The sequence below is a fragment of the Anopheles coustani genome, chromosome 3 (assembly GCF_943734705.1).
Source record: "Anopheles coustani chromosome 3, idAnoCousDA_361_x.2, whole genome shotgun sequence".
NCBI classification, from domain to species: Eukaryota; Metazoa; Arthropoda; class Insecta; order Diptera; family Culicidae; genus Anopheles; species Anopheles coustani.
In genome coordinates this window covers 55,364,375-55,379,384 of record NC_071288.1, presented here as the reverse complement: position 1 = coordinate 55,379,384, position 15,010 = coordinate 55,364,375, and the positions used below count along the sequence as shown (strand labels likewise).

Here is a 15,010-nt window from a genome sequence, read left to right as displayed (position 1 = left end):
CGCATCGACCGCTGGATGGATGACTTCTATCGTGTCTAAACTATTTCCGAATTACAACCACAAGAGTAGATCATCGCGAAGGCGGACCGCCGCGTATCGATGATCGAATCACGAGAGGAGAATTTGTTGCAGGGGGGGATGAAACCAATAGAAAGAATTGGAGTAAAATTGTTCCGACTAATTCCGTCTTCGAGGAGTATATTTATCGTTATGTACAGCATGACTTTGACTCGCTCCCTCTCTCTCTCTCTCTATTTCAAGGCGAGATCACGTCACGCGCATCGTTAGAAAACTGAGTTGAAACTGCGTCTGCCATTAGGATACCTTCGACTGTGCTCGTTTGTTTGTTTCGTAATTCATTTTGCTATCATAGTTCTAGGTTTTGCTGTTTCGTTAAAAAAAAGCTCCGATTTCTCACCGCTAGTATTTCATCGTCTTTCTGAATGCGTGAATGTGCAAGAGAGTATTGTTTCCTGTTACTTCTTTTTTTGTTGTTCTGTACACAAACTATAAACTGACTGCTTTTAAGTACTTCCTTCCGCTACAAATGTGTATCATACACTCCTGCTTTACATACTAGTTCCCGTGTTGGAGGCGATCAGAGGGTTGGGGGGGGGACGAATTGGAGATGGATATAGTTAAGTTAAGATTAGTTAAGAACCCTTCCCACCCCCGGCCCTCCCATTGGCGACGATTCCATGGCGGGTCTCTCGGAGAAGGGGGGCGGGTAACGCTCGTACGGGAGTATGATTGTGTGCTTAAAAGTTACGCTTTAGTTAACAGTCTTTTTGCGCTGTAGCAATCAGTGTGCATCTCCGGTCCCCTCCAGCCAGCCCTCTCCAATCTCCTACCTTTCTCCTCCTCCCGATTAGATTTCCTTTCGCCCTTCTTCCTTCCCATGTAAACTGTACACTCGTTTTCGTCATTTACAAATGTCCTTACAAAAGAAACAAATTCTACAGTTCTTGCTGATGGATTGATACTAAAATTAAAATCACATTCTTGGTTTTTTTTTTAATTTCTTGTCTTACGATGATCTAATGTCCCACGGCAACGGGATACCGCAGCGACCGAGGAGCGTTCTACACGCTTCCTTCCGTGGAGTGGCTTTACGCCATTTGTAAAGAAACTCAAATCGCACACCCCCGATGGTAGCGTGGGTTTTGGTGGCCTGGCAAGTGAAGCGGGGGGGGGGGGAAAGTGTAGACAAGTTTGACTTAATTTTGCCTTCCCGCCGCCGCCGCCGCCGACGTCGGTGCTGCCGCTTTTTAGAGTAGAATCTTCCCGTACACAATACTGGATATGAAGGGCTCGAACGCCGTCAGCTGCATCTCGCCGCCATCGATCAGAGCGTGAGCTTTTCCTCAAGAGTCCACCGTTGCCAGGGTGGTGGTGTGTTGCTGGGGTGGCGGAGGTGGCGGCGGCTGCTGCTGTTGCTGTTGATCCGTGACCGTCTTCGGGTGTGTCGGTGGCGGTGATGGCGGTATCCGGTCCGTCTGGTGGAGTGTGGTTCCCGCCGTGGCCGCGGATGGCGTGGCGGGCCCTCCGCTGTTGGCCGGTCGACGTTGGCTCCAGCCGGCCGCACTCCGGTTGGAGGTTTGCGTATGCTGACTGTAGCCCGAGTCCGACCCGAAGCTGGAATCGCGCGAGTACAGAGATTGAGCGCCGACCGCGGGCGGTCCGCCCGGGCCGGTGCCATTGCGGAACGTGGTGAACTGTGGCAGGATGTACGGGTACGCGGCCACTCCACCGGTGCTACCCGTCCCCGTGCTTCCACTGCCGCCGCTACGGTCCGAGTAGGTGTGCGAGAGGCACCCATCGTAGATGAGTCCCTCGTGGAAGACGGGCTCGTGGTAGATGTACTGCGACGGATCCGGTGTCGATATCACCGCAAGGTGGCCACCACCACCACCACCGCCAACACCGTTGCCATTACCGTTGTTCGCTTGGTGCGACGCGTTCCGTCCCCTTCGGTCGGAGGACCGCGGATTCGTTCGGGATCGGACGCCGACCATGGATGGCGGTTGATGACTATGATTGTTGTTGTTATTGTTGTTGATGTTGCTGTGCGGCAAGCACGCCGCTCGATGGTGTCCTCCGTTGCGGAAGATGGTCGACACACCACCACCACCACCCGCTGGCCCACCGTGGTGGATCAAACCGGAGGAGGCGGACAACTGTGCGTTGATGCGATTCCGTCGCTCGACCGGATCGAGCAGCTCGTCGTCGATTGTACTGTAGTAGTTGGCCCGGAGCGGACCATGGTTGTTGTTGTTCACGCCGTTCAAATGCTGATGGTGCGGGTGATGATGCGGGTGCGGATGGTGATGGTGGTGGGTGGCGTGGTTATACGCCGGCGGGGGTAACGTCATCAAGGCACGCTCGTCGTACATCGGTGGCAGCACGACCGGATCACACCCGACGTCCGGCCCTAGGCCACCACCGCCGTCCACCACCAGTGCGTCTCGTCCCCGACCACCCCCCCTTCGACCGGATCCACCCAACGTGGCGGCTGCCGGGTGCGGATGTTTCCTTGCCCGAAACAGTCCCAGGCCGGAACTGAGCGAACCGCCGGTTCCGGTTGCTCCGGCGTTGGCGCTACTGTGACCGCCGTTGCCATTGGTATTGTTATTCCCGCTGTGACTGCTGACGCAATCGGTGCTGGAGTTGGAGTTGCGATTACTGTTGCTCGCGCTACTACTATTGCTGCCGTTATTGTTGCTACCATTGCCTGCCCCACCACTCCCGCCGTTGGCGCCCGGCTGGGGCGGCCCTCCACTGGTGCCACCTCCACCTCCACCACCATTGCCACTTCCTCCGCCACCGGGTCCGTGTCGGGGATGCAGCGGGTGGTTGTTGTCGTTGCCGGACGACGATGAGGACGAAAGGAGCGAGTTCCGTTCGGTTCGATTGCGATCGAGATAGCTCCCGGGGAGGGTACTTCCACCTACCGCCACACCTCCTGCTGCTCCTCCTGCTCCCTGACCGTCCGCTGCCGGTACGGTCGAGGTGGAGGCCGTCGTGGCCGCACTGTTGCTGCTGCCACCGTTGCTGCGATCGTGGTAGATCGTGGCCACCGTCGTGCCGTCCGAGGGCGACTTGTGGAAGGACCGATCGCCCGGTAGGCTCAGCTCGTCCTCCGCGAAATCGTCGTCGGACTGAATCGGCGGCTCCGAGTCCGTGTCCCGGCCGACGTGGCCGTGCTCCAGCTCCTCGTACACGTTGTCGTGCGAACGGTACGGATCCGGGCCCGGCGAGGAACAGATGAACAGGGGCGGCGACCGTGGCATGGGGTAGCCGCTAGGATAATGGATCTGCTTCGCGTGCAGCTGCAAAGAAAGGGACGAAAAGAACAAAGAAACGAACACGATTAAAATCGGCACCATCGGTTCCACACTCGTCCTCCCCCAGCAGCCTCGTCGACTCTAGCGGGGACCATCTTATTCCAAGAGCGCGTTTTCCCAGACCCAGAAAAAGGGGGAAACCGAGATGACACTCGGAGAGCAACACCATTCACACCATGGAGAGGGGTTGTTGCACGATGTGTGTGTGTGATAAAATCGCGAGAGTTCCTTCACTCCACTTAACCTAACAAAGAATAATGAAGCAGCGACCGTGAATGGTTCGCACCCGTCAAGAGGACCCTCCATCTCTCCGTTGCTGTATATTGGGTACTTATAACAGGAACCGTTGAATCCTTGCTCCGAAAATTCATCGCACAAAAAAACAATACACTAAACGAGCAAATGTGTGTGTATGAGCACAAAAGTGTCAGATTTTCACACTTGACGCCTCCTGTTTGACACCATGCGACGGTTAGGGAGCCAGACGCATTATTTTCCCGTGCTGGTTTGCTGTTCTAGTGGAACGGATTTTCAAATCGTCATACAAATGCAGCACTTCAAAATTATCTTTGCCTATTGTTACAGGCCAACGCATCGCCAGATCAAGTGAAAGACATAGCCCTCAATGTGGTATGACGTTAAAGTACAGTTCACGAGTCTGAGTATAGGTTATTTACAAAAAAGATATATTGAAATTCAGCAAATGAGACTGCATTCGGTCAAATGAAAACAATGTATTTCAGGAAAAACGAATCTTTGGTACACCAAACAGCTTGTGCATAATACAAGTTGATAAACGTAACGAAAAATAACTTTCATCCTTCTTTGAATAAAAAGCAATCAGATCTATGAAACATACATTAAAATAAGTGAAAAGTGTAATAGAAACCAATTTACCACTCAACATACTGACTTCGTAATCTCCACATGATCTGAACACAACAACGACACTAATAGTTAAGAGACGTGATTGTAGGATGTATTTTAAATGACAGATATGCTACTCGTTAATTCCCTGGGTTTTTAGAAATTTTTCCCAACGGTTACATTTCCGCCACTCAAAATTAAGTATCCTTAATAAGTTCATGTAACTCCAGAAATATTGTCTTAAGGTTCCAATAGCGAGGTAATCAGTATCAATCTAACTTTAGTTATTGTAACCGAAGCATGTAAATGTATGAATAATAAATATTCTCTACTATTTATACTACGGTAAGTATAATTATACACTTATTATGAAACTTATTCGAGCAACTCAGATGACAAATAGAAACAACTAGAAAATGAATCGAAGGCGTTTCCAATTATGGACGATGACTGATTCTTACGATTCTTTCATCAATAATCTTATTAAAAAGTTTTTTCTTGCCACCGCTTAGCAATTGTTGTTAAACTAAAGAAAAAAAATTATACTCATTTTTACCGGTAGGGCTGGTAACTTAATTCTTTCCACATCATTTGTGCCGACATTCTTGCTACTAAAAATAAATTATATTCTGTTACTTTTACTAAGAACCGTTGAAAAGAATAATTGATTTTCTTTCAAACCAAAATAGTCACCTATAAATCAAGCCACAAACATATGAATGACTGACAATTGTGAACCGAAAATGATTTTCAATGTAAGTGCCTCCCAATGACCAAAGAGATTGAAATGTCACCCTTAAACCCTTCCTTACTGTAGCCCCTTTCAACTAACAATTTTTCCGAGCTTCGGGTTCAAAGGCGTTCAGGCGAAAACGGATTTCTTGTGGCTGGATTCACGACGAAATGAAACCCAAAAAAGAAGCGTCGCTGTGTTTGTTTAATGGTGCAAACTTTTCGATGAAACAAGTGAAATGCCATTATCGAAACCCCATTAGGGCACCTCCGACGACGACGACACCGACGGATGATGGGCGGCACTGGAGTGCTTCCCATTTCTTGCGCGATTCCCGAGCATCCCTGTTCTAAATCCCATTTCGCACAATACGCCGGGCAGAGGCACACGGGGGAGAGGGAGCAGAAGAGGGTAAATGCATTAGGAAGTTTTACCCGTCGGGGGCGCGATTTCTTGCCACAGTTCCGATTGCCGGCGAACTTTTGGTCCGCCGGCGGGAAGTTAGAAAATCGATTCGAAAGTGTGAAATTCGAACCACTTGAGTGAGTTTTATGTTAACAGCTCCAAGTCGACGGACAATGCACCGATGTGTGGCCGATGTAAGTGTGAGCACAAAGCCAACCATGTACCCGCAGAAGAGTTGTGCAAATACCGCCGGTCGGGATTTTCGATCGCTCCACTTCCGGTTTTTGGGAAGCCAAAGGATATCAACGCCCGTTTGCTGTACGATCTTTTTATTTGCTTTGTGCTGGCGTGTTAGTGAAGGTTTGTGGGGTGTTTTTTTCTCCCCCAGGATTCGAAGCGTGTGTGGGTGGGTTGTTGTTTGCATGCTGATACTATCACCACGACCTTCCCCACTCCCCTTCACACCATCAGCAAGAATTCAAAAATCCATCGGGCTCCACTTTCTGGCCTTTTCTTCACGCCTTTTGTGAGGTGGAAAGTTGGCTGAAGGCAAGTAGCAAGATGTAACTGAATTTGCTCTGCTGCTGCGGACATCCTGGCACAACACGCCACCACCTCCACCCACGTCTTCATATACGGAGTCACACAAATTGTTCATCCTTGCATTCGCACACATTCAAATGTCAATGCTCAGCTTGCACACTCTGGTGGCTGAGGATGGCATTTTCCACAGTAAAAGGCAGACAGTTGAACACAATCTCTCTTGGTACATGACGGTTGTATGTGTGTATGTGCAGTCATTGTCCTTTTGAGGGGGGAATGGATGGATCGGGAATCATCCTTCCACAGAGGGCTTTTCTTGGCGGGAGACATCGTGCAATCCTGGAATGCTACGCGAACGAAGCTCCCAGAATTGTATTGCACTCCCGGTAAGGGGGTTGCAATTGTGCACATTATCGTACGACCGGAACTCGTCCTCACTCGAGTAAAACTCCGACAGTTTGTAAGGAGCTAGCAGAAGGCGGATGCGGTGCAAATTCGAACTCGCCGTTCGAGCTCGGAAAAGCATCACCGACAATGGCAAACTTATCGCCACCACCCACTGGGGGTGGCTTTCCTTCACTTGCGAGACGCAGTAAATGTGCGATTTCCTTTACCATCCTTGGCAACGATAAAGGCGAGCAAGACAGATAACCTACAAATTCCACACCGTACACACGTTCACACACCAGAAAACACAATTGGTAGGGAAGAGATTGGAAATTGCTTTTTCTAGTTCCACATCGAATACAGCAACATCATATTTATAACAATATTATGTTGAGTTTCATTTTTTTTTCCAACATCGAAATCAGAACAGCATATCTGGAGATTATGGTGTGCGAAAGGGGAAATCCACGATGCACTTTCCGGACGTACAACAAAGTGCATAATACTGCCTTGCAGCGGACAAAATGTCGGATGCACACCTGCGACACAACGGGATGGGCTGCTGGTGGTGGTGGTGTTGTGCAGTCGGATAAGATATTTTTATGAATTTCCAATGGTGCACAATCTTCCGTGCACTTTTGCTGAAACCGATTTTGCATTCAAATTTTGCAGCAAAGCGAACGTGCGGAATCCGTAAACAGCATCGCGTCGTGCCATCTTGACAATTTCCCCCAAAAAGGTGGTTCCGCCGGTGGCACCGGTGCGAATCGGACCCACTTGCCTCGCGCTGAAGAGACGAGCATGTATATTGTAGCGTTTTTCCGAAAATATATGTACATATTTAGATGAGAGAAGGCCCCGGAAAGAAAGCTACCGAGCAGAAAGTGTGCAAACGAAGTGTCTTTTCCCGGCTCGAAGATCGCAAGAAGCAAAACCCCATTGCGATCGGGTGGTTTTGAGCGTGAACAGGGTGGTGACGGGAGACGGATGAAGTGTTGAAAATATACCATTGGGGTACTTGAGGGGCAGTGGCCCTGGTCACGTACGGCGGGGCGCGGTTGAGGCTTCGAGCTGAATGGAACAGTTGATTGTTCGTGTTCGTGTGGATATCATTATGCCATAAATGTAGAAACGGAGCTGCTGATTTTTCTTCACCATTTGTGGACGTGTGGACGTCCGCGGGAGGATGACGAACCACGACCCCGGAGGACAACGGACCACCACTCACACACCTGCCTTCCCCCCACACCATGCTCGGGGAGCTAGCGAAGGCTGGGAAAGTTTGTACAATAAATTTGGGGAATTTGAATTCGAGAACCATTATGATAAGCACACTCTCAAGGGGTTACGTTTCTTTTCATACCACTGCCACCGGTGGTAATCCCCGCCCAGATGATGAGGGCTTCCATCACCCATCATCAGCACACTCGAAGTGCCATAAACGGATGGGAGCGGTTTTGGGAAGCGAGCGGAGACACATGATTGTGAAACAAGAAACATGATCATCCACGATCTAACATCACTCGAGTATAACAGCGCATTGTTTGAACAACAAACAGCGTATCAGCATTACTGTCTAAATATATGCGATACGTAGAGTGTTTGAGAGAACACAGCGCGGTTTGGAAACAACGCGCGCGATGCGAGAAGAGAAGCTGTACATTTTGATTTGTGTTGCGCGCCAGTGTTTACCTTTCGTTTTATCAAAAACACACCACCCCTTTACGAGTCGCAAAAGGGGCCCTGGCGATGTGAGGGAGGGGGGCAGGGTGCGCAAGAAATGGCCACTCGACTCGCGCCCCCTCGACGACGATCGTGGAACATCATGCGCGTGCGTCTCCGAAGGTGTAGGTGAAGTACCACCTCGCGAAGATGATGAACGGGCGCTGCCGGGCGCGAGCAGAACGGGTTGACCATCTGCCGTCGAGCCCGGGTCCGCCGTTGGTGTGCTGGTGCGCGTGTGTGGTCCCGCGAGGGATAAGGGCCGACGACCACCCAGATCGCGGGAGCAAAACCGGGAGATCGACACGATCGCTCGTAGATCTCTTCGTCTCGTCCGTCCGCGTTTAAGACGTCGTCCGTCATAAGAAGGTGTTTTGTCTTGCGTTCGATCAACGTGTCTGTGTGTGTGTGTCTCGTGTGTTTCTGGTTTAGGCTGCAGCCTAATGCCGTGCGCGATAGGATAGGATAGTGTTCGAATCCTTCAGGGAGAGGAGTTGACATCGACGACGCGGAATAAAAAATTACATAGAGAAGTGGCATGGAAGGTAGGAATTTTTCCCCCATTTTCCCTCCCATCGACTACTTCCACCCCATCCGTGTCGCAAGAAATAGATTCCTGTCGGCCGGCTTTACGGTCTAACGCGCTCGAACGCGCGCACGTCGATCAACGTTTTCTCACTGCCCAACTGCTGCTATGTGCTCCGTTCCATTCCGTTTGACTCAACTGACCGCAGGAGTTAACCCCTCTAATCCCCTCCCATTCCGAGGATCTCTATAGAGAGAAGGTGGGGGGGGGGGGGGGGGGGGGAGGAGGAGAGAGGTTGGAGAGCCTGAGCAACAGACTGACGGCCAGCTCTCGGGCTGAGGTGGAAGTTTGGGATGAAACTAAATATTATTGGTTTCGGGAGTTTTAGCATAACAAAAAGCCACAAGGAGGGGGGCGCGGCCGCCGGTGATAAGCGGGGAATCTTCTCCGGGGGGTTTTCGGTTTTGTTTTTGTTTCAACAAGAAAACAAGATACCCAGACCCATTGTTGGTGGGAGGAATGCGGTCGCCGGCCGGCCGATGCTGAGCCGTGTGAAACCTCCAGCAGGCAACTGGTGGCGGATGAAAGTGCAACCTGATGTGTGAAGATGTTGAAAGGTTTCACACCAAAGCCGTTTTTTTCTCCTTCGTTTTCCTTAATTTAATTTTTTTACTTGCGTGCATTTTTTTACTCCACTATAGTGCAACGGAATTTAATTGAAATTATTTCAGACCAGTCGGTCAAAACAAATGGACGTAAAAATCAATGTACGCATTATTAGTAACAATTTTAATTAAATAAACACACAATTTTACATTATCGAAACCAACACCATTGCATTGAAAATTTTCCATAAAATTAAGAAGCTTATCAGAGAGAAATAGTCCAAATTCAGTCACCATCGTTGATTGTTTACATCCATAGAATATATTTAGAAGAATTATTTTGAAACCATTTAATAATGAGAAGATTCTTTTGGAAGATTAAAAGAATTATCAAAAATAGATTTAACATGTCTGTGATTTATAATTTGATACAACGTTAAAATTTTGTATCGAAGATATAAATATAAAAATAAAAAACTACAAATAATAAATGCAATTTTTTTAAATACAAAACAACCACTATATTCGGGATAAGATGATCGTAAACAAAATTAAATTAATCCAATATGATAAGCAAAACGATTAAATGAATTCACTATGAAACATCGGAGCGAAAATAATTGGATATCAGGCAAATGAGCGTAAAAAATGCGTATAAATTATCACAAACATGTTTATCCAAATTATTCCATGTTGCGCGGCTGTTGCCTCTCCGGTTCGGGTTTTAGCATATTTCCCGCCGGTCTATAAACCGTCCGGCCGGTCCAGCTGTGTGTGTTTGTGGTTTCGTTTGGTGATTTAGGTGAATTTTTCTAAAACTGCCTAGCATACCGTTCGCCTAGCGTTTATCGCATAATTTAGAGTGATAAGCGTTTCACGGGCACGGCTTCGAGGCGTCCGATCAGGCCGCTGCCTTTGGAGCCATCTTTAGCCGCGATAAAACTTCCATCCTGTTCGTGGCCGCAGGAGGGGACCGGTGTACCGATTGTTAATTAGCAGCGACACGATTGGGCAAAAAAGGAACACCATAACAGCAACAACACACAGCTGGAGGAGTGCATAAGGAAACCTTTACGAATCGCGGAGGAGATCGGAGCACTCAAAGCGCTTTGCTGGAAAGGGTAGAGGAGGTTTGGCTTCGCACACCGCTTGGCGGGAACCGAACTCCGGGCCTCGCGCAGCATGACGATGACCACAACGCGCCCGACTGCTTAAGGGAAGGTGATAAGGTGGTGGATGGCGGGTGGAATAAACATGTTTGACAGCATTATTACACAGACACGAAATTTGATCATCACACGCCAATCATAATTCGTTTCGCACTCACCCCTAACGCGACGAGAGACGGTTCCTTGGGAGGTGGCGGTGGTGGGTTCTGGTAGGCTTGACCGCAGAAGAAAAATAAAACACGAGCCCAGAAATGATGGAAACACTCGAAACTTTAAACCCTCGGTCGGAGCGAGTGAGGTGGAAGGCGCAACACTGACGACGGTTTTCCTTCCTTTCCTTTTCATGTCAAATTTCGAAGACAAAATCGCCGCAAGCCTCGTAGGACATGTGTTCGGGCGCAAGGAGGAGGAGGGAGAAAAGGAACCGAAAAAAAATGTTGCGGGACGACGAGGTGGGAAATGAGATTTATTTCCAAAGGCCCGAAAATGGTACGCCAGAATCTCACGTCGTTCGTAAATCATCATCCACGAGGTTAGAGAAACGGCGATCTTCCCGCGGCAACGAAAAGGGGTTTGAGAAGGCCTTTCTAGCGCAAGGCTTGCGGGTCTTTCGAATTGGTTTTGACACAAGAGCCTTGATTTTCTTGTGGATCCGTGGATATACCAGCGAAAACGCGAGTACACGTCCTCTCTCTCTCCAATTGAATGGAACCTTCCTTCTGGGTTGCGGAGAAAATCTAATGAAATGTAAATGGAAACAAATAAATTAACCCCCAGAATAGGCCCAGACTCTCACACACGCGCACCCAACGTGTGGCGGCCTTTCGGTCCAGGCTAAATTATTGGGAAACAACAACGGTCCGACGCGTCATCCTGTGCGCGCCCAGAAGCACCCCGCCGTGGTTGCCGCTTTGCCGTTGCTCGGTGGATATCTCACTCAGTCCCTCGCGTCGCAGGACTTTCCACCGATGGAGAAATAATTCCACACTAGAGCCCGAAAGATAGGCGATAGTTCTTTTTGCCTTTTTTTTGTTTTTTGGAGATCGCGGTCCCGAACACCCCCAGCGGAGGTTCCCGCAGGGTATGCTTTCAACGGTTTGCGGTTTACGGGGGAATACAAATCTTCCCATTTCTCGCTGCCAATGGAATGGAAGCGAGTTCTGTGGACGAAGACGGCACGAAATGCGATACACACGCGCATGTACCTCCTCTCCAAGCGCGAGGAGGGCTCTCTGGTATGGAGAACGGCTAGGGTTTCACCTTTCGGGACACCACATCGTCACACCACGTCGCATCGAGGACGCATCATTTCACTTCCGCGATTATTATTATGGTTGTGTAACATCATGATTGAGCAACAAACAAGCAAACAAACAAACACGTTGCTGCGTCGCTGCAGTGGAACGAAGGAAGGACAAAAACTGTCGACGCGAAGGAGCGGATAGGAATGTTTTATTATAATTCCTTCGCCAGAGACCCCGCGCGCTCGGTCAGAAGAAGACGTGCGCGGCAGGATGGAAGGATCAGGTTTTCTCTTCGCCTCTTCGCTTTTCGGGCCTTTTATCCGGGAGTTCGCTTCCAGCTCTTCCAGAGTTTGACTCAAAATCTGTTCCACTCTTCTGGTGGTGTAGGGGCAGAAGAAGGTTCGTTCTCACGTGCGTACAACACACAACTCCCGGACGAGACACTTCGAGGCTTTGAGGCTTTCGTCTTCAAGACGGTGTTCTGGAGTTGGAGTTCACGTATCTCTTGTAGGCTCTGGCTGCTGCCCGTTGTCATTGATCCTTTTTGCCCGCTCAGGAGAGCACCCCTCCTCCCATCCCTCCTCTGCTTCAATGCCACTCCCCCCGGGGGAATGCTCTGATGCTTGTGGTGTATGTCAATTCACCGCACAACAACGGGTTGCTTGCAAGAAGACCAAGAAGTGAAGATTTTGTTTGTAGTTTAGAGGTTGTCATGCGAAATCTTCTTGGCGTGTGGAAGGCCGCAGGCGGGTAAGAACTATTGTCGTCTTTGAAATGCTTTGACAAGGTTTGTCGTAATATTATGACAGTTTAGTCTCGTCAGAAGATCGAGCGCATAAAAGGTGGATAGGTTCGTTCCGGTGCATTGTTCCCGTCCATCCGTCGTGACCGTGAAGTTCCTTTCAACCCGGACCCGGGGGGGCGGGAAGGATCGGATAGCAAGCGGTATTCGCTGCGCTGATTAAGGGAAGAATTAATCGTTCGTTGGATGGCTGTGGACGCGTTTTATTCCGATCTCACAAGAAAAAAACACCGACCTAAATGAAAGCCTACCAACATTTTATCAACTTCCAAAATGGAGGAAAAAATGATCATCAAATATTTGTTCACAGATAAGAGCTTGAAGTTGAATTTAAATTGAATTTTTATCAAATGAAAATTATAAACTGGTTTGTTGCCAAATATAATTGAAAACGAAGAGGAACACAAAATGCTGATTAATAGAAACGGTTCAAACGAAGGGACGCACCCATTTGGCGCTTGTTTGCCGATAGAATAACGATTTCGATTGTTGTGGAACTTTTCAAAAGCGTTCTTGGAAACACACATCCTATAGTCCTTTTGTAGGCAATTGTATAAATTCTGTTATGAATAATAATTGCCATAAGATTTGATTTCACATGCAGTCGGCATGCGGCTCGCAAGGTTGAATAAAAAAAAGAACTACATCCACCACATTGACGGATGGTATCAATTTTCCGACTCATTAAAATGGAGTGAATTTTTACGACCGAATTGAATCGACCGCTGATGGACGGAATACTGACACGTTTGGACAGTCGACGAGCAAAAAGGACCCGCGGCCAGTTGTTCTTCTTGCAGAGCGATCCTCGAACGCAAACGAGTGCCGCAGCATGTCGCAAAGCGGAATCATAAAATGCGCCAATACGATACGAAAGCGACCGGTTGTAAAAGGTGGAAATTAAAAATTGATTACTGTAACAACAACACGGCGTGTCCCTGTGTTCCTTTCCCCGCTCGACACTACTCACAGTGTCACATCGACAGAGCAAGCAGAGAGAAAGGCATTGTCGTCGTTTTGTGGTTGGCCGTTCCGCCCAGACAAGCTCAGACGGAATTATTCAAAAGCCGTTGTGTGTGAACTGAATTTTAAAAGTGCCACCGAGGGAGGGGAAGAGCGGACGCGGGCCGCTTGGAGGGTTGTGGCGGGGGGTAGACTTCATAAGCCGTGGCCAAAAAATATGTCACTTGAAATTATCCAATTTAAAATGATTTAATATAATCTGACAGAACAAATTAATTTTGACAACGTACCAACACAGGACGCCGTGAGGAGCTAAATGAAGGGGGTTGGGGAATTTTGTTATCGTGCCCCGACGTTAGACAAACGGTGCCTCCTTCCCCTCGAGCAACCTGCTTTGTGGTTGGCAAAGATGGCGCAAGCTTGTGATTGCAGGACTTTTCCGTTATCGATTGGTGATTGTTTTTCGAACGGAAATGTCTTCACCTACCTCCATGTTGTGATGATGATGGTGATGATGGTGGTGCCGCATGACCAGCGGATGGTGGCCCAGATGGACGTCCGGGTCCTCGTACGTCACGGAGTGGGCCGCCGACACACCTGTCGCGTCCAGATGCGGCGGGCCCCGGGTGGGCGTCTTGCATGGCAGGAAGTTTTGAACTTTTCGCTTGTGTCTGTGGAAGGAGAAGGGAAGCGAACGGTGTCGATTAATTTACTGCGAACTCACACTAAGTTGTCTGGAGATTCGGAAAAAAGGACAGATTCTCGCTCTTTTTCTGGAAGGTGTTTTTTTTAAATGATTGTATGCGTTCTTCGACCGGATTCCTCCCGTGCCACGAAAACTCCGCTACGACGGGCGACCTGTACAGTATGTTCCATAAAAAAATGCGAAAGTTTTCAATGCTTATTTTTGGGTAGCTTCAAACGTTATGTTTACCGTGGTGCAATCATTTGGTAGTAAACTCTGAGACGATGTCATCCAAACAATGGTTCTCAAGTAATAAAGTTGAGAAAAATCTTCGCAAAGGAGATTGTGACTAATTCAGGGCTCGTCCAAAAACACATTAATCAAGTTATACCGATTGCGGGATGCAACGATCAGTCCTTGGATGGACCACGTCCCCGAAAGCAAGGAAGTGTCCAAACATGATTTGAAATGTTCATCCAGAGTCAGAGTAAACAGTCATCTTGTAACAGACCGAATTAAACAACTACGACTGGAGTTCTCGAAACGTTTGGTTTAAACATTAAAATAAAAGATCGAGGACGTTCCAGAGATCCTGAAAATCAAGTTTCCAACCAAACATGCGGCCAAAGTTATAAATTTTGCGTTTATCAAGCTGAATTAAAATGTAATACCGAGGTTACTACGAACGTTTTGAAGGACCACGGTCTGACAGCTTCAATTGCCAAGGCGTGAATCTCGAAAACAGACTTATACATTGATAAGGTATGTTTTCGAATCCGAACCCGTTTGGAGAAGGTGATCGAGAAAAATGGTAGGCCTATTCAGTAATGTGATCATAAAAGTTTGGAAAAACGATTTCCTAACTAAAATTAAAATTTTTTCAAATAATTTTCTATGAAAAAAATTATTTGAATCTTAGGTATCGATTTCCGCACTGCTTTTATGGGACATACTGTAGGTAATTAATGTGCATGATGGCACTCCACAGGCTGAAGAAAAAAAAATCACTCTTTCA

General features: G+C 48.3%; 1 protein-coding gene across 1 annotated transcript in view; it reads right to left on the bottom strand.

The window, feature by feature from the left end:
- Positions 1 to 1,364: 1,364 nt before the first annotated feature.
- The window catches only part of LOC131263090 (PE-PGRS family protein PE_PGRS4), a 130,709-nt gene continuing 117,063 nt past the window's right edge, over positions 1,365 to 15,010 (bottom strand). Inside the window, exons 5-6 of the mRNA XM_058265241.1 lie at positions 13,798 to 13,981; positions 1,365 to 3,329 (exon numbers count right to left, since the gene is read on the bottom strand). Of these exons, the coding sequence (XP_058121224.1) occupies positions 1,365 to 3,329; positions 13,798 to 13,981 (2,149 nt within the window). The remainder of the gene's footprint in view (positions 3,330 to 13,797; positions 13,982 to 15,010) is intronic.